This window comes from Misgurnus anguillicaudatus, chromosome 14 (genome assembly GCF_027580225.2).
Source record: "Misgurnus anguillicaudatus chromosome 14, ASM2758022v2, whole genome shotgun sequence".
In the NCBI taxonomy this organism is placed as follows: Eukaryota; Metazoa; Chordata; class Actinopteri; order Cypriniformes; family Cobitidae; genus Misgurnus; species Misgurnus anguillicaudatus.
The window spans coordinates 22,260,592-22,283,984 of NC_073350.2; the positions used below are offsets into that span (position 1 = coordinate 22,260,592).

General features: G+C 38.5%; 1 protein-coding gene across 9 annotated transcripts in view; it reads right to left on the reverse strand.

The window, feature by feature from the left end:
- kaznb (kazrin, periplakin interacting protein b) overlaps positions 1 to 23,393 on the reverse strand; it is a 207,496-nt gene continuing 184,103 nt past the window's right edge. For 2 of the 9 annotated variants that reach the window (XM_073876094.1, XM_073876098.1), the window contains 13 exons: positions 19,359 to 19,550; positions 15,731 to 15,867; positions 14,231 to 14,401; positions 13,213 to 13,393; positions 12,817 to 12,950; positions 10,219 to 10,345; positions 4,394 to 4,593; positions 4,004 to 4,167; positions 2,190 to 2,421; positions 2,002 to 2,103; positions 1,732 to 1,916; positions 1,429 to 1,537; positions 1 to 1,348 (listed from right to left, as the gene is read on the reverse strand). In XM_073876094.1, coding sequence (XP_073732195.1) covers positions 1,193 to 1,348; positions 1,429 to 1,537; positions 1,732 to 1,916; positions 2,002 to 2,103; positions 2,190 to 2,421; positions 4,004 to 4,167; positions 4,394 to 4,593; positions 10,219 to 10,345; positions 12,817 to 12,950; positions 13,213 to 13,393; positions 14,231 to 14,401; positions 15,731 to 15,867; positions 19,359 to 19,550 — 2,090 coding nt within the window. In that variant the 3' untranslated portion in view covers positions 1 to 1,192. Of the gene's footprint in view, positions 1,349 to 1,428; positions 1,538 to 1,731; positions 1,917 to 2,001; positions 2,104 to 2,189; positions 2,422 to 4,003; positions 4,168 to 4,393; positions 4,594 to 8,594; positions 10,346 to 12,788; positions 12,951 to 13,212; positions 13,394 to 14,230; positions 14,402 to 15,730; positions 15,868 to 19,358; positions 19,551 to 23,393 lie in introns of those variants that run through there. The other 7 variants (XM_073876096.1, XM_073876097.1, XM_073876095.1 and 4 more) reach the window with 7 other exon arrangements.

A 23,393-nucleotide genomic window follows, 5' to 3' on the forward strand; every position in this document is an offset into this window, starting at 1 on the left:
TATGAAGATATTTTAATTTGCTATACAGATTATTGTGTCAATGACATATGAGGTTTATATATACAGACGTTTTCTCAAAAGTACATTTTCACTAATGCCACAACATACGATAATATCAAAATGAGCGATTGCAAAACCCTCCTTAAAAACACACATGCAACTCAGCTGTGTCCTCTGCATTTCACAGTGCTGGTATGCAGTGCAACACGAGTCAGAATTTCTATCTTCATTTCATCTCAAATCAAAGAAATAGTTCAGAGTTGGAATTTGCAATTAAAAATGATTTTAACAAGAGCTGATAAGCTTGAAAATAATGATTGATTGAATTTGTGAATGACATAAGGTTATTTAACATGTATATACCCATATGACAGAGGCTGTTTACGTCAAAGTCAAATCCTGTTGCACGGCGAGCTGCAAAACTTGTTTTCCTCTCATTGCCCTGTGGCTCCTTTAGGATTACTTGGAAAACACAACTGCAACGTGTGCACTGCATTGTACTTTCCTTACATTCATATCATTCCTCATTAAAGGTTTCCCAATCAATTCATCCTTCATCATTTCTTTACTTTTTGTACATTTACATTGATAGTCACTATACAATGAATATATATATCCCACTAAACAAATTAAACTGCATGCATGGTATAAGACAGACCATGAAAATCAAACAAACCCTTAAATTCTTTATTATGTAGGAAAATGAAATCATCGCTTTGAGACTATATATTACCGACATTATTGCAAATAAAGTGTCTGTTGCTTTAATATGCAAATGTAACTATGAGAACATATCTTAGCAAATGTCAACAGATGTCCTAAAACAAACAAAAGACTTTGCCGAGGCAGTTTCACAATATATTCACTGCACTGTTTTCCCATTCCAGTGTGTTATTATGACCTTGATGGATGGAATAGACATCCGATGTGCTATTGATTTTAGCTGCAGTCCTGACTGTATCCTCTGTGCTAAATATACAAGAATCAGGACTAGTTCGTCCAAGTATCATATTAGTAACAAAATATCATACACAAAATATTAAACACAGGACATCTACGAGACTTTAAGTGCCCACTTCGTTGCCAATACAAATTCTCTAAAGTGCAAATGATCATTTTTCAAATCACTTTTACAAATAATTGGTCCATGTAAAGATTACGGAAGGTCATTCTTTATAGACATCAGTTGCCATCAGACATTGGTTATTTCTATGCTTGAGTAACCATGCATAGGACTGCCCTTGGTCCTTTGCAAGATCTTAATTCGATCCTCTCTTGGAGGTGACGCACAGCCTTGAAAACTCAAGTCCCGCCCACTGCCGACCATTGGGTTGAATCTCAAAGGACTCTGTAGAAACATCAGAAAATTCCTTCACAAAAGTCCATATTTATCTTTAGTTATAAGGCTGTTTTGTGTCAATACTGTACCTTGCCAGTTTTCTGTCTTGGAGAAAACCCTTCTTCTGTTTTGCGACAGTTTGAGACCGGCGAATGTGTAGGAGTTCCCTCTTTCCTGTAGTCCTGGGCTTGATTCGTTCTGTATGCAAAAAAATCGATCAACACAGTGACTTATATAGTTTGTTTGGGCCTGGATGTATAACATTGCTGTTTAATGTATATTCTGCTTTTTGTTAAAAAACTTTGCAGTTTTAAAGATTTAAAGCCTGTTTGATGGCCGAAGACTTGTGTGCTGCCTGACTATATAATATTTTTAAATGCAAAAGCACAGACCTGGCTGGATTGAGTAGCACTTTCATTTCCTCATATAAATGACGATGGATCATGTGTTTATTGTTTGGGATGTCCAGAGCCTTGGCCATGCTGTCTGCACTGAAGGTCGGATCGAGAACCATCACAGCACCGTGGATGCCACTGTTTTGAAGACTGTCTGCATATTCCTGCATAAAAAAGCTAAACTGAATGAACAGTTTGGATGTAAAGTTTAAATACTTAGTACAAATGTTTCATTGCAATTATTTGCATGTTGGGGGTTTTACCCACCTTAAGATCGATATCTCTGATCCATTTAATGACACGGTGACTGGTCCAGACCACCGGGTCCAAATCTCGGTTTTCACACTGAGATCGACGGGTCTGAATCGTCTGCAGAGATGTTAAGATTTTAACACAAAGCAAACAGTAGGCCTACGTGGTTACGATCCGGATGTGTATGGATTGACTATTCTTACCTCTTTGTCAAAGTTAAGCATTTGCAGAAGCTGGATGGCACACAGAACGCTGGTTACGTGAAACTTGTTTGTTATGTTGAAGATCGTCTCTAGATCTCGTCGCGTGAGAGAGTTCAGTACTCTGCCATCTACTAGTTGGTTGTGAAAGACCTGTGAGTACTGAGGAAGCCCAATGTCACTCAGCCAAGACTTAGACACCCAGTGATGATCCATATCAGCAGCTTTGGAAAGCCTAAGGTAAACAAATATAACAAAAGCAATGAAGTTATTTATATCTTCTCCTCTCTATGTTTATATATATACATACACTTACCTAAAGGATTATTAGGAACACCATACGAATACTGTGTTTGACCCCCTTTCACCTTAATTCTACATGGCATTGATTCAACAAGGAGCTGAAAGCATTCTTTTTTTTATTTTTTATAATTTTTTTGGACCATTTTTGCCTTTATTGATACACAGTAGTTTTGAGAGACGACAGGAAAGTAGAGGGGTATGGGATCGGCAAAGGACCTCGAGCCGGGATTCGAACTCGGGTCGCCGGAAGTGCGTTTTGCACATATGTCGGAGCGCTGCCCACTACACCATCGGCTCCGACGAGCTGAAAGCATTCTTTAGAAATGTTGGCCCAAATTGATAGGATAGCATCTTGCAGTTGATGGAGATTTGTGGATGCACATCCAGGGCATGAAGCTCCCGTTACACCACATCCCAAAGATGCTCTATTGGGTTGAGATCTGGTGACTGTGGGGACTATTTTAGTACAGTGAACTCATTGTCATGTTCAAGAGACCAGTTGAAATGATTCAAGCTTTGTGACATGGTGCATTATCCTGCCGGAAGTAGCCATCAGATGATGGGTACATGGTGGTCATAAAGGGATGAACATGGTCAGAAACAATGCTCAGGTAGGCTGTGGCATTTAAACGAGGCCCAATTGGCGCTAAGGGGCCTAAAGTGTGTCAAGAAAACATCCCCCACACCATTACACTACCACCACCAGCCTGCACAGTGGTAATAAGGCATGATGGATCCATGTTCTCATTCTGTTTACACCAAATTCTGACTCTACCATCTGAATGTCTCAACAAAAATTGAGACTCATCAGACCAGGCAACATTTTTCCAGTCTTCAACTGTCCAATTTGGTGAGCTTGTGCAAATTGTAGCCTCTTTTTCCTATTTGTAGTGGAGATAAGTGGTACCCGGTAGGGTCTTCTGCTGATGTAGCCTATCCGCCTCAAGGTTGTGCGTGTTGTGGCTTCACAAATGCTTTGCTGCATACCTCAGTTGTAACGAGTGGTTATTTCAGTCAAAGTTGCTCTTTTATCAGCTTGAATCAGTCATCCCATTCTTCTCTGACCTCTAGGATCAACAAGACATTTTACCCAGCAGGACTGCCACATACTGGTTGTTTTTCCCTTTTCACACCATTCTTTGTAAACCCTAGAAATGGTTGTGCGTAAAAATCCCAGTAACTGAGCAGATTATCAAATACTCAGACCGGCCCGTCTGGCACCAACAACCACGCTCAAAATTGCTTAAATCACCTTTCTTTGACATTCAGTTTGGAGTTCAGGAGATTGTCTTGACCAGGACCACACCCTTAAATGCATTGAAGCAACTGCCATGTGATTGGTTGATTAGATAATTGCATTAATGAGAAATTGAACAGGTGTTCCCAATAATCCTTTAGGTGAGTGTATATTCACATTTATGAATTATATATCTTAAATTATGGCCAAATATCAATTATTTGTAAAGGATATAAAAACCAATCTGTTCACTAAAGCTTTATGTATTTAGACTTGCTTTATTCTCTTGCTGGCAACTGCGTGTGTGCATGTGACTTCTAACCCTCGTCCATTTTCTGCCTCCCTGTAGTCCTCGATAGCAAGGCGGAGCTTTCTGCGATGCATGGGGCTATTGACGCCCAAACCCAGCTCCAGATCATCATCAGTCAGGCCCAGTAACACCTGCAACAGGAAGCAGATCACAGTGACATCATCAGCACACAAACCAGACACATCACAGTTTTATAAGTTTAGTGCTGTGTGCAAATGTCTGTTTGACTATGTAATCATTAACTTGGTTAATATCAGGACACATTGGAAGTACCAGTATAAGAATTATATATATTTATATATATATCATTGTGTTTAATTTTTGCTATTGCAAAATGACTAAAAATGGTGCTATTACCTTCCCACTCTTGACATTTTCTGAGCAGGCACGAATGTACATGGGCATTGCCATGACAACTTCCAACCAGGCCTGAACAGTGACCGCCTTCCACAAAGACATGGGCTTGGTGCGGGTAAGCTCCGCCTGCTGCAGCCGCTCCAGCTGCTCCTCACCGTCTGATTGGCCAGGATGCGTCTGGCTGGAGAGGCTGTCCGAGTCTGGATTGGTCAGGTGGGACAGGAATAGGAAGGGGGGCAAGTTTCAGAGGGGTTGGGAGCAAAACAAAAAATGCCTTATCCATTCTGCAAATAAAAGCTTTTTATAGCTATCAGGAAAACCATCAGCTCTATGTTCTTGTTTGTTTTAGTGTGGTTTAAAATGCTCATTAAACGATGCATTGCTTTATCAAGAACGTACAGGTGCAATAAGACTGACATGGCTTATCTGTCGCCATATAACACAGACGGTCTCAGAAGTATAACCACTTCCACACAGTTACCACAGACTTTCAATAAAGAACCACTTAACTTCCTTTTATTTCATATGTGAAACTAACTTACTTGCATTATTTCCACATCCATAGCAAATCAAAGCTGTTTATTGTATGGACAGCTTTCTGATGGTAACTTAGTTATTTGAAAAGTTAAACTTCAAATACTAGAAAAATATTTGTCTAAAACCATCAAAAAATCTGGAAATTTATCTTAAACCTAACAAAAATCAGTGTTAGGATTAAAAAATAACTATTATATCTTAAAATGAACAATACAATTTTTTAGCTCAGTAAACAAATATGCCTATTTGTGAGTGAAGATTTTCTCAATTTCTTTGTAAAAATAGATGTCCTTGCTTCTGTTGTTTCAGACAAGATGATCTATGGAGCATTCTCAAAACATGCTGGAATAACACGGATCATCCGGCTTCACACAAACATGTTGAGTCCATGCAACTGGGGGTGCATGCTGTACGTCATACAAGCAAAAGGGGGACATACCAAATCAAACATTTGGCATTTTTGTATTTGAAACAGCACACCAGGTGTACAAAAACTTTAAAAATACCTGTACTAAAAAAAAAAGAAAAGAAATGTGGTGTACTGTCATCAGGGTTTGTAGGTGCAAAAGTAATAACCTGTTGCTCACAGTAGTTCCACATGTGTGCCAGCAGATGGCGCCCTACACTTTCATTAGACTCGAGCTGCTGCCTTGACTTCCCTGCATCCATGAAAAGCTGAAGTTTCAGGTGAATTAATAAGGAACTGGATATTTATCTTCCTAAATATCCTATGAAGCACCAATGAAATACGTTTATTTAGTTTCTGGCGGTTTATTAGCCTTTAAAGTGTGCTTGGAAGATATAAAACATGATTTAAATCACCATAAAGGGTTAAAACGTAATCATCTTTCTTTAAAGGCTTCATCAGAATTTAATTAGCTGAAAAATTACCTCCATAAAACTCATTATCTGATGGGCATTGGGGCAGACGACACTTATTTTAGACACGGATAGGAATAGTCTCTTAGCTAAGTAATGACAGACCCTTGACCTCATTCGAGACGTCGAAGAACATCCAGCAGCTCGTGGAATAAAGCTATTCAATGGAGATGTGCTTCAATTTCAAATAATGAGAATAAAGCTTTGGCTTTACTGAAGTATGCATCATCTTTCAAAAGACTGGTAAATTAATAGGCCTACTCTTATGAAATACATACTTTATTGTTGTCTTTCCTCCATATTTTGTGATTTTTATTTATTGTAATACAGCATCATTATTGATCACTCTTTATGTTTTAAATATTTATCCAATAAAAACATTTAAACGTGCTCGTCAACATTATGTAATCATTTAAAAATTCAGTGTTTTTTCTGTTTCTTGAAAAAGAGTAAATTTGAAATAAAGTTAAGCATTTAGAAATATTAACAGTTACTGACATCAAAAGGATAAAATTAATTTCTGGGTCATTATCAAATAATGTATTGGTACATGACTATTGCACAAAAGGTCAGATATCCTTGCTTCCTTTAAAGGGATAGTTCACCCAAAAATGAAAATAATTTTTGAAAATAATAGCGACCATGTCGTTCCAAACTCGTAAGAACTCTGTTCATCTTCAGAACACAATGGAGTTTTAGATTTAGTCTGAGAGCTTGTTGACCCTTCATTGAAAATCTACATACTGTATACTTTCCATGTCCAGAAAGATAATAAAAACATCAAAGTAGTCCATGTGACATCAGTGGGTCAGTTAGAATGTGTTGAAGCATCCAAAATGCATTTTCGTACATTAAGGACTCACCCTCATGTCGCTCCAAACTCGCAAGACCGCCGCCCATCCTCGGAAAACAGTTTAAGATGTTTTATATTTAGTCTGAGAACTGGTTGACCCTTCATTAAAAATCTATGTACGGTTTACTGTCCACGTCCAGAAAGGCAACAAAAACATCATCAAAGTAGTCCATGCGACACCAGTGGGTCAGCGAGAACGCGCCGAAGCATCCAAAACACACCTTGATCTAAAAATAACAAAAATCACGACTCAGCATTGTCTTCTTTTCCATTTCTGTTGTGAAGCGCATGCGCAAGACCAAAGTCACATGACTGCAATGACGCGGATGATGTAAGACGTGGCTGACGTGTTATGTGGTGCGCCCCAGCTTTTTTTGTGCACCTGAGATTCGTTTACAGTCTGAGGAAGACGCACGCTGTAAGTTTGAAAAAAAGGACAACTGAGGATAACACGTCAGCCGCATCACGTGACTTTAGTCTCGCGTATGCGCTTCACAACAGAACTAAGACAATGCCGAAAAAAGTCGTAATTTCTGACACCTTTAGACCAACATGCACCTTCAATGCTTCAACACACTCTAACCGACCCACTGATGTCACATAGACTACTTTGATGATGTTTTTATTACCTTTCTGGACATGGACAGTATACCGTACGTAGATTTTCAATGAAGGGTCAACGAGTTCTCAGACTAAATATAAAACATCTTAAACTGTTTTTTTGTTTTTTGAAGATGAACGGAGGTCTTACGAGTTTGGAACGACATGAGGGTGAGTCATTAATGACATTATTTTCATTTTTGGGTGAACTATCCCTTCAAGAACTTTTGTTCATTCTCAAGGCATGCTGGCATAACAGATCATCAGGTTGCTCAAGTGCATGAAGAAAACACATCAAAATCAATTCAAATGATGTTGCTGATTACTTTACAATAAGTAGGAATATCATTAGTAAAGTCATTAGCTTATCATTATTTATTCATCTTTGTTAATGCAATTGTTCATGTTATGGTAGTTCATTGTGTGTTAACTAATCTTAACAGTTATGACTTAAAGAAAAAAGTAAATGCTGAAATTAACATAAACTAATATTAATAAATGCTGTAGAAGTATTCTTTATTGGTATTGATTCATGTTATAAGCTAGTTAAAGGTACAGTGTGTAAATTTTAGCGGCATCTAGTGGTGAGGTTGCAAACTGTAACCAACACCTCAGTCCGCTCACCTCTTGCTTTTGAAACACATAGAGAAGCTACGGTAGCTGCCACCGGACAAACATGTCAACGTTGGAGACAACTTAGTAAAAAAAGTCTGTTAATGGCTTCTGTAGAAACATGGCGGCACAAAATGGTGACTTCCATGTAAGGGGACCCTCTGTGTATGTTGATAAAACGTCTCATTCTAAGGCAATAAACACATAACGGTTCATTATGAAAGGTCTTTATACACCCCTCATAATATAGTTTTGTATATTATTTTGCATTTCTGTCAAGAATTTCTTCTAAAAATTACACACTGCACCTTAAAAGCTCATGCATTAACTATTATGAACAAAATACAACCTTATTGTAAAGTGTTACCCTGATAAAGTTTGTACTAAAAGCACAATTTTGGCTGCATACTTCATGTATGTTTCTTTCAAATACACACTTTCACTTGGGAGTCATGAGATGATGTTTTGGATAAAGGTGCACATGATAGACTTGTTCCAGTTCACATAATTCAGATGAGTTATGAATGTAGTGGGTTTGGGGCATTCTCATCCACTGAGGTAAGACGATGTTAGGACACATGTTAACACAGATGGTGGGTAATTACAAAGAGCAGTGCAGGGTCACCCCAAACCACGGCAAACCCAGAACAAGAGGGTTAGGAGAAACCATTACATGAACTCACGCACACACACAGGGTCAAGAAGAAAGGCACATGAATGTTGGGTTATGTGTTTTTATTTTAAAATAAGTTTAATTTTTTAAATCTCCAGAACGTTAAAACCTTTTCAATAATCTGACTGTAAACTCCAAGACAGTCCGGTTTCATTGAAATGACCTCCTTCCAGATCTTTAAATAAAGTACTTTAATCATATATCTGATAGAATCTACTTTACAGACCTTACAACATAAACTCATTAGATTGACATGAGGAAGAAGGTCAATTTAATTTAATTAAAAGATCAAAAATAAAGAAAAGAACTTAAAAAAAAAATCAGTGCCACCAGGATGCAAAGGAAAATTTGCAGCGGAAAGAATATGTCAGCGAGATGGGTTATGACATCATTGGTTTCAACATTAATGATAAAGGATGTGGATTATGGAAGCAGGGTGTGTTATGAGAGCGGTTGCGATGAAAATATTCCTATGTACAGACATTTTCTTGTATACTGCAAAACAAAATAGCAACCTCCTTTAGAAACCTTTGGCACTTAGTTGATGTACAGGTACAGTAAGGTCCACATGAGGTCAGCACCCAGTTTTGGGGAAAATATAGTATATATCAGAATTGTGTGTGTGTGTCATTTATCTAAAGTCAACAGTGAGTTAGCGCAAAATCTGGCATGGGTTAAAAAAATACATTTTTAAAAATGATAAACTCTAATAAATAATGCTACATTTCCTTTAATGAAAATAGGGCCAGGTGACCTAAGCTGTTAACACACGTCTGAAACATTAAACATAAATCACATCAGAGCGTGCAACAACTCGGACACGACCAGCTTAATACATAAACCGTAACTTCAGTCCAATTATAACTGAAGTGAAAAAGCTCAGACAAAAACAGGATTTATGCAGCCGCCTTAAAAAAAAATGGATTGGATTTTGGATTCACATTTATCAAAAATCCTCAGTGCAGAAAGGAAAGCCTAATAAAATCGTTAATCGTTATTCCCGATTTGTCAGTGTTCGGTAAACAAAAAATACACCTGTTCTGCAACTGTGACTGTGGTGTACAGCCAAGAGATTTTATCCCAATGCTCGGTTCTTTTGTAGATTGAATGTCAAACATTAAATCATTTCATGATAAAGGCGGGGCGATGGACCGAGCGGTGTGATATATGAAGATAGCCTGGAGCCTTTTGGGCGCATGATAAAAGCAGTCATGTAAAAAGATGCATTCCACATAAAAAAACATCAGCAACACAAGGTGCACAAGAGTTCCTATTTACAAATGCTCAGCAGTATTTCAAGTTTCCAGTTTATAAAAAAAGAGACATATATTACCACAAATAAAGCATAATAAACAGCATAAACATATTCACACGCAAATGATCCCGTGTATATATTTATATGCATGTAAACATATCTACATATGCATACATATATAAATATATATTTCATTTACATAGACGTCATTATGTACATATCAGGGAGGCAGCGGTTCTTCCTCTTTCCTGCGTTTTTCACTGGGAATACATTTGAAGGCACACACAGATGCGGATACACTCACGCGCACATACACGCATCCAGGCGTACATGCAGACACACATACACACACACACACACACAGTACTATCACCAGTCAGCATCCTCCTCTATATAGTAATCAGGGGTGGAAGTACCATCAAACAGGCCCGGATCCAAAGACTTGCGTTGTGATTTACCACGGGCGAAGACTCGGGACAGTGAACCGAGACTTATCTTCTCCTTCTTCTTCTTACGCTTCTGGTCCTCGAGGTCCTCCATGGACTGAATCGACAACAAAGAAAGGCAGAAAAAGATGGGAGAGGGAGGAAGGAAGAGAGAATGGAAATAATGGTGGACACATGGATGTGGGTCAGTTATGTATTTTGATTAGTAATGGCATCATTGATGAAGAATATCTGCACCTCTCATCAGCACCACTTCAGGTTCCCATTTCCAGACTTATTGTGTGTACCTACTTAAAGTGATACTCTAGCCGAATATCAAAATTACCACATGATTTACGTATTGAACACACTTTATTTAATACTTTGTAGAAAAGCCTTTGTTGGTGATTACAGCTTCTAGACACCTCTTGTATGGAGAGACCAGTCATCTGTATTGCTCAGGAGTAATTCTGGCCCATTCTTCCACACAAATGATCTTACTGATAAATATGCTGATGTGTCAAATACTTATTTTCCCCGCTGTACATATGTCCATCATCTTTTAGAGCAGTGTTTCTCAAACTTTTTCAGCCCAAGGACCACTTTATCTTCCAATTTTTTTCTGAGGACCACCTAACAGAATCCCACTCTAACACTCCCCCAAAAAACAACAAAATAGGAAGGATAAGCTAAGTTTAAGTTTAATATGCAACTGTTTCAAGTCAAAAACTATTTTTTTTTAAAAAACAAATGCAATGCTATGTTCAGAAATTATTATATGAATTTTATTTCATTTGAAAAAGTAAATGTGAAATGAGTTGCAGCTTAATACGAACAACAAACTGCACATGTGAAAAAAATGCAATTAAACATACTATAACAGCCTAGGTCCTACTTAAAGGATTAGTCCATTTTCTTAAAAGAAAAATCCAGACAATTTACTCACCACCATGTCATCCAAAATGTTGATGTCTTTCTTTGTTCAGTCGAGAAGAAATTATGTTTTTTGAGGAAAACATTGCAGGATTTTTCTAATTTTAATGGACTTTAATAGAGCCCAACATCCAATACCCAACTCAACACATAACAGTTCTCCTCAACGGAGTTTCAAAGGACTATATAATAAGGGCATAAGGGTCTTATCTAGCAAAACGTTGTCATTTTTGACAAGAAAATAAAAAATATGTACTTTTAAACCACAACTTTTCGTCTAGGTCCGGTCCAGCGCGACCTAACGTAAATGCGTAGTGACATAGGGAGGTCACGTGTTACATATATAAAACGCACATTTGCGGACCATTGTAAACAATAAACTGACACAAAGACAATAATTAGTATCAGTTGACATACAACAACGTATTATCGGTCCTCTTTCAAGACACTTGTAAACACTGGGGCGGAGTTTCGCGTTTTTTTTTTTTTTTTTTTTGAGTTTTGCGTTCGTCCTCTGTGACCTCTTGACGTCATGAGGTATTGCGTGGGGTCAGCTGGCGCATCACGACCAGATCTAGACGAGAAATTGTGCTTTAAAAGTGTATATTTGTTATTTTTATTATCAAAAATGACAATAGTTTCGCTAGATAAGACCCTTATGCCTCGTTTGGGATCATTTAGAGTCCTTTGAAACTCCGTTGAAAAAAACCGTTAAGTGCTGAGCCAAATACCAAATGTTGGGCTCTATCAAAGTCCATCAAAACCAGAAAAATCCTGCAATGTTCCCCCCAAAAAACACAATTTCCTCTCGACCGAACAAAGAAAGACATCAACATTTTGGATGACATGGTGCTGAGTAAATTATCTGGATTTTTCTTTTAAGAAAATGGACCAATCCTTTAATGTCATTCCAAAGATCCGTTAATTTAAAACTGAGGTGGTGCGTATATGAAGTCTATGGTTGTAACTATGGTAACAATAAAATACTGGAAAAAAATGTTCCCCTTAATGTCCAAAATCACTGAAATTACAGGGATTTTTCACATGAAACAAAAACTAGTACATTACAAAACTAATAGATTTGTGGATTTTAGCTGCTTTCAGTTGACGCTTGATCTTTTATTTTGACTCCTCTTTGGTTTAGCCACCGATACATTTTTACGTTATTAAAACAGAATGGCAAAAACTGTTTCGCAAGTGCATTAAAAATCTACTATATAAGTTACGATTTAAAGTGAGAAGTTGTTCCCTGATCCCTGTTTTTCTACTATTATAAAGCTTGGAAAAGCAAGAGCATTTACTAAAATAACTCCAAATGTGTTCGTCTGAAAGATGATGGACATATGTATCTCGGATTGCTCGAGGGTAAATCATGGAGTAATATTGAAGTATATTTTGGCAGCTTTAAACTTTTTTTGCCGTATGAACTGGTTGTACCTCAAATAAACCTGCAATTTGCATCACTACTGTGGAGCGTGTCCAATTCTCACAGGTATAAAGGTTATCTTTTGATTTATTTTATTACCTACCATTACAAACCCTGAAGCCGTGCTAATGAGCAGTGCGGGGACTGAATATTTCAGAAGAGTAAAGGTGGAGATAAAAAACAAGTTGGGAAGGCTGATTACTTGGTCGGGGGTGCCAGGCAGCTCTTACATTGCAGAGAGAATGTGTCCGGTGGCGGGGCGAGTTGATGTCGCTCGGGGTGGACGAGCGGTCGCCGTCGGCAGCCGAAGCGTCAGAGATGATGGAGGGCTGTCGGGAGTGACAGGGGCTGATCCTCAATGCAGCTGCAAAGGTAGAAGAATGCAATGTATCTGTAAAAACCCAACTAAAGTTATCCCCCCCCCATAAAATCATCCTACATAATGTAAAGAAGATATCAACATTTTAATATTGACTGAGTAAGATTACGTCCAAGATTAAAATCAAACATTGATGCTCTATAATTAAATTATGAGACTTTAGCTTGGATTTTACAGGCAGGGGCACACAGTGTGATACAGTATGTATGTCATTGTGTGTTTATGCTGTGTTTGCTTGTGACTGTACCTTGCCTGTCGGCGGGGTGTGCGTGGTAAAGGGTCTGTTGACTCTGTCTGATAGCTGCCGTGAGGGGAAGGTCTGCCTGCATCACCCACTCCTGACTGCCATTCACCACCGGCTCCGACGGCATGGCCAGGGAGTGACGCTTTGGCACGTCTTTAGTGAGGGTGGCCAGAGATTGCTTTGCCTGAAGATGTGTACAAACACAACACAAACACATTACATTTAATTTGTGATCACAAGTCTTTACAGCGCTAGCAAAGAACGTTTAAGGTGGGATGGCTGTGTGACACACAGAGACGATAATTGTGTCCTTGGTTTCAAAAGTAGGCCCGCAAAATAACAAATTACCAAAATTCACATCACCATCATTTACTTTGGAGTTTGTACCTTCTGCATATCGTTAACATGTACTAATACACACTTACACACCAAAGGAAATGAAAAAACGTTTATCTGACAATAGGTGCGCTTTAATACAAAACAGCGAAAAATTTTCTTTATCTTGCCCGCAAAATGACCCAAATCTGTGCACAACTTTAAAAGAAAGTTGCGAAACATCTTAACCCACAGATTGCCCCGGGAAAAAAACAGCAGCGTTTGCAAAATCTCAGTGGGAGTGAAATCTCATCTGGCACGCGTGTGTAGTATATGTGTCACGGCGGGGCACACAGACAAAATGGGGCAGATAAAGCAGACGAAGTGAATAATTATGCCATTAAAACCCTTTTGACAGCCATGTGCCTCTTCATGGGGTAATGCGTGCGACTGCATGTAACTACACGCATACTCGAACGCCATTGTGCCATTCCAGCAAAACGTTGTTTTTAAAACTACATAAATGCACCAGTTGGGGTTTCATGGTCCATCTGTGATTATGAATCCTAACTGATGGATCTGCAGTCACTAAGGGCTCATTTGAGGCTTCAAACTGACAACAGAGGATCAGTTAATCGGTGTTAGTGTTTATGGTATGGTGTGAAGTGGATGTGTATGTTTGACAGAGCGAGTGATGTTATCTCACCATGGTGAGCTCCGCCTCCAGCTCTTTGATTCGGTTCTCCTTCATGTCTATCTGAGAGCGTAAGCTGCTGGCTTGCTCCGTGGCCTCTTTGGTCTGCCTGCGCAGGTCCCATTTCTCTCTCTCCAACAAGTCCTTTTCTTTAGCCAGAGCTTTCACTGCGTCTTCGCTCTCCTGCAGAAAAGCATAGAGATAGCTAGTGTAAAGACACAAAAGTACTCATTTTCTTTAAACTCAAAAAACTGCTGATCGGTCCACAAACTCTAATGTTGTGGATCTATACAGCCATCTGTGACCCAGTCTGTGAAAACCCAGCTAATCATTTTTTGTACACAAAATCATTTATTAATTACAAATTAACATGTACTAATACACACTTACACACCAAAGGAAATTTAAAAAACGTGAATCGGACAATTGGTGCTCTTTAATACTGACTGATATGGTCATGTCAACAATTGAAATTAAAATGAAATCAATGATTGAAATCAAACTTTAAAGCGCCTAATCTCATAATAGGGTGATTCTCACGAAACCATTGAAACACCACGGCACTAATGATTTTAGCTTTAAAATGTGTAATATAGTAACATTAAAAAGCATCAGAATTAACACAATACTGTGTTCTACCTTGCACAATGTGTGATTTCAACATAAGAATTTATAATTGTAAATTTTATCTCATTTTCTGCTGAAATTCTCATTACCGCAATGTGTCCGGCTGTGTTTGAACATGCGTTATGTTGTAATTTAATCAAATGAACACAAAAATATTAAGAAGAAAATAAATGGATGTTTTGCTAGACTACTTTAGATGACAGAAAAATATTTACTGAATATTCATGTATAATAACAATGAAGAAAAATTAGGAAAATGATGTGTCCATGCCTGATGTTCTCATCCTCCGCAACACTTTTTGAGAACAGTTTAAGCACACATACAGAATTTTAATAAACTTTGATTTTGAGTGACCAAGCACATGGACCAGTTACTTCAAGATGGCTACCAGGTAAGATCATTTTTTACAGTTAATTTGAAATATTGTCTTGTCAGAATGCTTACACGACATTTTGATTATCATTACCGCAACAGATACTTATTAAATGTTAATTTAATTAATAGAAGCATAATACTTTGATTTTAAATGCATGTGCAGAATCTCCAAATTATGTTCTTTCAGGTTTGTCATGTCATTTTGAAAATATTTCAGTGTTGATGTTTTCTGACTGTTGCGGTAATGAGATTTTTTAGGACTAATTTTTTAAATTATGTTACAAAAAGTGTTAAATGATAAGTAAAAGTTTTAAATGAATGTTCCCATTTACTCCAGACTTTGTTTTTCAATGTCTGGTGGGAAAAAAAGTAAATTTAAGCAATTTTTACATTTTCATGCTTAACATTTTTAAAACCAAGTTTTCGTGAGAATCACCCAATAAGATAATAAAACTTTAGTATTTAACAGATTATTTGGGTTAATGTTATAGGCAGTGTATGCAAGTCACCTTTCTGTGCTGGTCATAGTTTCGGATGAAGTCTCTGAGTTGTTCCTCTCGGCTCTCCAGTGTGGTGTAAAGCTGCTGCATCTGATTGACCAGATCTGCTTTCTCAGCCTTTAACCTTTTCCGATCACCCTTCATAGCTTCATATAAACACACACACAGACAAAACCATCAAATTTATTTAAAGGAACAATACATCTAAAGATCTCAAAACTCAAATCTGTGTAATGCAGAACTAATCAGTATTTATGTTTTATTTTATAGTTAATACCCTTAAAGGAAAACACCACAGTTTTTCAATACTTTCTTACCACAACTTAGATAAATTAATACATACCTGTCTTTTTCCAATGTGTGCATATTTGGTCTTTGTGCAGCGCCTCGTGGATGTGTTGGCATTTGGCCTTGCCCCATTCATTCCTATGGCTCCAAACAAACGTTTTATTTTGTGCCACCATACTTACTTGTGTAATTACTCATGAAACAGTCTTTAAATAGGGAAAACATCAAAGTGTTTGGTGGCTTCTAAATTCATCCCTGTTTGGATCTTGAGGAGTGAATGGGGCTAGGCTAAATGCTAACACATTCACGACGTGCTGTACAAAGATTAAGTGCACGTATTGAATAAAGATAGGTATGTATTAATTCATCTGAGTTGAGGTAAGAACATAGTAAAATATTGAAAAACGGTGGTGTTTTCCTTTAAAACAAGACATGTGTTTGTTTGCTTCTTAGCAAATAGTTTTATGCTTTATGCATAAATAAACACACCCTTCTGAGGTAATTAATATTAATAATCCTTTTGCTAATGGTCTGAGAAAAATAAAGTATTAAAGGTATATTCTTTACAAAGCAAGTCTTATTATGTGTTACATTTCTGCTTCAAGTAAATGTATGCTAGTTTAAAAGATGTTTAAATAACTGTACTTGATCTCAAATTTGTTTTGCAGTGTGATGCCATACACAGGCTTGAGCCCTTACAATAACATTGTTTACAAGCTGTGCATTGACTCCTGTCTGTCTGTTTATTCATCAGATAAGACTGTACATACACAAACAGTATGCAAAGCAATGGCTGCTTCTATGTGTACCAAATAAGCAGTTTTAAAGGGGCCATGGCATGAAAATCTGACTTTTTTCCATATTTAATTGCTATAATTGGATCCCTAGTGCTTCTATCAACCTAGAAAAGTGAAAAAGAACAACCCAGTAACTTAGTTTTGGTAAACCATTTCATGTGAAAAAATAGGTCATTGAAATTTGGCTTCCCTTGTGATGTCAGAAGAGGATAATACCACCCCTTAATCTGCACTATTCAACCACGGCACTGCTATTTAGTGCAGAGAGAGAGAGAGAGAGAGAGAGAGAGAGAGAGAGAGAGAGAGAGAGAGAGAGAGAGAGAGAGAATTGACAGCACAACTGAGTTTCGATTTCAACAAACCACCATTATGGCGATCAGTGTTTGCATTATATCGGCTCATTTGCATTTAAAGGGACACACCCATAAACGGCACATTTTTGCTCACACCTAAAAAGTGTTAATTTTAACATGCTATAATATATTATCTGTGAGGTTTTTTGAGCTAAAACTTCACATACCTACTCTGGAGACACCAACGATTCAATTTAAGTCTTCAAAAAGTCTTGTGAAATGTCCCCTTTAAACAATAATGTCATGTTTGCCTTGTTTTGTTATGGTGGTGTGGTTTACAATAGTGCTGCTTGTCTGTTTGGAGTGTGCTGCTCAAAACAGCCCACAGAGGGCAGCATCCTCCACGACAATAAATTTCTCCCACAGCAGAATGAGACATTTTTGTTATTTGTTGTAAATAACAGTAAACGCATACACTTAAATGAGGTTTAATTATAAAGAATTAATGAGCTGTAACCTTCAGTACCTAATGGGCATTTTTATTAACATCTTAAAAGTGCGCTCAGGTCTTTAAACCTTTCTAGATTTAATGGGGACGCCAAGTTGAGGTTTGGATTCCATAAATATCAAAAACGACTTTTTCAATGCAGAACACATCAATGTGAACCCTCAAAGAGAGAAAAGTGGACAAAAATGCACCAGAACATAAACATATATTATTATATAACATAAAACAGTATATAATCATTTTGCTTTGTGTGCAAACAGACTTTTTGCCCCTAAGTTAAACAGGCTTCTTTTCTCCAACAGTCAAACTTGCTTTTCCACTACTGTACAAGAGCGGCTAACATTATAAATACACCAGCACCTGTCCCACTCACCCCCACCCCTCATCTGCTTTAACAAAAAAAAATGCAAAAAGACCTGAAAACTGTTTGTTTGCTTGATTTAAACTCGTTTTAATGTGGCCTGTACTTTAACAGACTGTTACTGTTTCTATTTAGATACTATGAGTGTTACATTACAAACCAAGTGTTATGTAACACAGTTGACAATTTAAAATGCAAATGAGCTCTTTAAAAGGTATTTAGATAACATTTTGGATCGATTATTGTTTACTCAGCGCACTGCTATTTTCACAATTGTTATTTCATGTTTAAGACATGTACAGACTGAAATATGATGTCATCGAATGCTTTGAATACTGCACACCACAGAGTTGTGACATCACATGCATGCATTACTCATGCTTTGCTAAAGATTACCATGTGACCTGTTTGTTCAAGTCTTCAACTAAAATAAATTGTTGTTCAAAAAAAACAGCAGGAACCTAATAATGGCATACGCTGGTGCATAAGTGGCACTGCGGTAACAGCAGGACCTTACGTTGTGTCAACACTTGAACTTACTGCCTTAAACACACTAAAAGAGCATTACACCCAGACAAACAGACACCAGATAAGATAAGCAAACATTACACATCCAGCAGAGTCTGTTTGGCCACAGGTAGGAAATGCCTCCATCAGGCTCTCCACTGTGATGCAAGGCACACATATTCTGAATATCCCTTTCAGGGCATTTCTTTCATCTTCAAACTGATGTCTTTCATCTTGAAAAACAGCAATGGTGTCCACAGACAATGTAGATGTGTCAAAAAAGCCACTGTCTATACAGAATTACTCTTATACCAAAATGAATGTGATGAATGCCATAACATGAGCTATAAGTATTATTCCCATTAATATCATTGATCTATAATATCTCAAGTTGTCTCTTTATGCTGTCATCCTTTTTCTCTTAGAGAGATGGTTATGCAGATTAGGTTTGTTCATATGCAATGTATTGTGTTATATTAGTTGTTGTTATATATGTGACCCTGTCTGTGAAAACCAATCAATCTTTCAATCATGGCCTTATTCAGTCAATATTAAAGATATCAAGGTTATATTTTTACAGTATGTTCTTAAGATGCAGGATCATTGTATGTAAAAAAAAATCACAAAAAAAAGCTGGGTTTTCACAGACAAGGTCACATTTATCACCATCATCTCCGCTTACATGTACCATTATTCTCATAGCAAATGAAAAGCCACCATGATTTTAAGTCATACTTGAATTCACCATAATATTTTTCAACATTATTACAGGGACAATCATAATGGCATGCAGAATTGATGTGTCTAGGGAAGGTGATGACTCATGGGGCTGGGATTTCTCCGGCTATCCGGAGAATATTGGCTGTGTGATTGGGGTTCAGACCTTGCAAGGCCTCCTTGGCACGTTCCAGCTCCTGCTCCTTCTCTCCCAGCTGCACCCTGAGCTCGGCGGCGGAGAGCGTGTCGGCCGAGCAGCCTCCGTGTGAGTCCTCCAGGTCTTTACTCAACATGTCCTTCATCTGCCTGAGGAGATGCACCTCCTCCTGCAACTGAGCCACCTCCTCCCTCAGCAACACTGCAGAGAGAAACCAAGATAAAGTCACTTTATAGATAGAGTCACTTTAGCTTTAGTTTATACACCAGCTCCAACCACATCAATATGAGGACGGAAATCCAAATAAAGTGGAATACTGTGAAGCACAAATTGAGATTTTTGTCATTTGAGATATAATGTGCTGCCTTAAACCCACTCTACATACTGAACTATGTGATAAAGGAAAGAGCAAATACTGTAAGTGAAGCAGTCGGAGGTTTGACACATCGGATTTGTAAAAATCTTCCATCGGATGTTCTCTTATGCACCTTGCGAGTTCAGGGAGATGTCATGACAGATATGAGCACAGGCGACATTACTATCTTTCCACACTGACAGATACTCTCAGTTGTTATATGAGAAAGTCTCTTGTCATTGTGCTGACGCTTACTGTTACCATAGCAACTGATGTAGATACACCGAATGCTGACTACACCGTCAGAACAAACAGATAAGATTTCAACTTGCAAAATTACAATACAAAACCGTTAAAGTGATAAAGAATAGACATACAGACAGACAGATAGGCAGACAGACAGAGAGGCAGATAGGAAGTCAGATAGACCAACAAATAGATAGATAGGCAGACAGACAGATAGGCAGACAGAGAGGCGGATAGGAAGTCAGATAGACAGACAGACAGATAGGCAGACAGACAGAGAGGCAGATAGGAAGTCAGATAGACCGACAAACAGATAGATAGGCAGACAGACAGATAGATAGGAAGTCAGATAGACAGACAGATAGATAGATGGATAGATAGCTAGATAGACAGACAGACAGACAGACAGACAGACAGACAGATAGGCAGCCAGTCAGATAGGCAGACAGACAGACAGACAGACACACACACACACACACACACACACACACACACACACACACACACACACACACACACAGATAGGCAGTCAGATAGATAGATAGACAGACAGACAGACACAGATTCAGATAGGCAGACAGACAGATGGGCAGACAGACAGGCAGACAGACAGACAGACAGACAGACAGACAGAAAGAAAGACAGACAGACACACAGACAGATAGACATACAGACAGATAGGCATACAGACAGATAGGCATACAGACAGACACACAGGCAGATAGGCACACAGATATAAAGACAGACAGGCAGGCAGACAGACACATAGACAGAAAGACAGGCAGGTAGGCAGACAGCAGGACAAACAGAAACACAGGCAGATAGGCTGTCAGACAGATAGACAGACAGGTTGGCACACAGACAGCCACACAGGCAGAAAGGCAGTCAGATAGATGGACAGACACATAGACAGAAAGACATGCAGGTAGGCAGACAGACAGACACACAGGCAGATAGGCAGTCAGATAGACAGACAGAAAAACAGGCAGATAGGCAGACAGATAGGCAGGTAGGCAGACAGACACACAGGTAGATAGGCAGTCAGATAGATAGATAGACAGACAGACAGACAGATAGGCAGAGAGACAGACAGACAGGCAGATAGGCAGTCAGATAGATAGACAGACAGACAGACAGACAGACAGACACACACACACAAAAAGACAGGCAGACAAATAGGTAGTCAGATAGACAGGCAGACAGATAGACACACAGACAGAAAGACAGGCAGACAGACACATTGACAGAAAGACAGGCAGGTAGGCAGACAGATAGGCAGAGAAACAGACAGACATAGACAGAAAGACAGGAAGATAGGCAGGCAGATAGGCAGTAAGATAGATTGCAAAATTACAATACAAAACAGTTAAAATGATAAAAAATACACATACAGACAGACAGATAGATAGATAGGCAGACAGACAGAGAGGCAGATAGGAAGTCAGATAGACCGACAAACAGATAGATAGGCAGACAGACAGATAGATAGGCAGACAGAGAGTCGGATAGGAAATCAGATAGACAGACAGACAGACAGACAGAGAGGCAGATAGGATGTCAGATAGACCGACAGACAGATAGATAGGAAGTCAGATAGACAGACAGATAGATAGATGGATGGATAGATAGATAGATAGATAGATAGATAGATAGATAGATAGATAGATAGATAGATAGATAGACAGACAGAGACAGACAGACAGACAGACAGACAGACAGACAGACAGACAGACAGACAGGCAGAAAGGCAGTCAGATAGGCAGACAGACAGACAGACAGACGGACACAAAAAGACAGGCAGACAGATAGGCAGTCAGATAGACAGGCAGACAGATAGACACACAGACAGAAAGACATGCAGACAGACACATAGACAGAAAGACAGGCAGGTAGGCAGACAGATAGGCAGAGAAACAGACAGACATAGACAGAAAGATAGGCAGGCAGATAGGCAGTAAGATAGACAGACAGACATACCAACAAAAAGACAGGCAGATAGATACACTCTAAGAAAGGATGTGTTAACTTTAACACATTGTTTTGTGTTAAACTATTTAACACATTGTGTGTCATTTCGTGTAGAATGTGAGCTGAAATAAATGAAATGGACAACACAAGATGTGTTAAAACAACACAAAGTGTGTTATTCCAAAAATAACACAGAGATTTGTTAAGTTAAGGACAACACACCAGATGTGTTGTCCTTAACTAGACACAAGATGTGTTATTTTAACACATTCATTTTAAGAGTGTAGGCAGTCAGATAAACAGACAGACAGACAGGCATAGACAGAAAGACAGGCAGGTAGGCAGACAAACATATAGACAGGCAGGCAGACAGACAGACATTAAGATAAATGGTCACAATATGCCTTTAAAAAGGTCCTAATATGTAGGTACAGAAATGTATATAGGCAGATAGGCAGACAGATAGGCAGGTAGGCAGACAGACACACAGGTAGATAGGCAGTCAGATAGATAGATAGACAGACAGACAGACAGACAGATAGGCAGAGAGACAGACAGACAGGCAGTCAGATAGTAGACAGACAGGCAGTCAGATAGTAGACAGACAGACAGACAGACAGACAGGCAGACAGACAGACAGACAGATAGGCAGTAAAAAGGTCCTAATATGTAGGTACAGAAATGTATATATTTGGTATACATTTTTTTTGGTGCAGCTGGGGTACATATTTAGACATTTTTCTGACAGCGCAGATAACTGAGGGGTAAAAAACCAACGTGACCGACAGGTTGATGGTAACCAGGATAATCTACAAATAAAGCTTGTAAAGATAAAAATTTGTAATATCCGTGTTTTTATGCCATCTTTCATATTTCTTTTTATCACAACGAGACAATAAACAGATCACATTAAAGAAAGATCTTTCAAATCTTGACCGTTTCTTTGCAGTATTCAAGACACTTCACAGAGTCAAGGAAGTGCAACACATTAAAGCTGAGAGTGAAACCCTGGCAACAAGAGCGGGACACAGGCTCTATTAAAGGATAACAGCGGGTAATTGGCAAAATATCAACAAATACACAAGCAAAACTGTTATGCCATTGAAAGACAAGAGACGGAAAGGACAAAAAGCCTCTTTTAATGAGCGGAAGAGCGTTGCCTTTTTGTTTTGAATAAGAATAAATGCCCATATCTCACAAAAAGAGCCTATAAACCACTGCTAAAGCTCACGCTGTGACTTTTTGTTGTCAACGTTTAATTTCAACTCCTGTCCCTTTAATGTTGTGGAAATTCACGGAACATCAATAAGTCACGACAGTAATGTAAATTAGTCACATAGTCAGTTAGGTGTTCCCTGCTTTCACCGATATGCTCGGTAAGGGAATAAATTAAACGTGTGCCCCCGCTCAACATACTTTGCATTACCAGGCAACATCCATCTTTTTCAAGGGAGCTTGTCAAGTAATAGAATTCA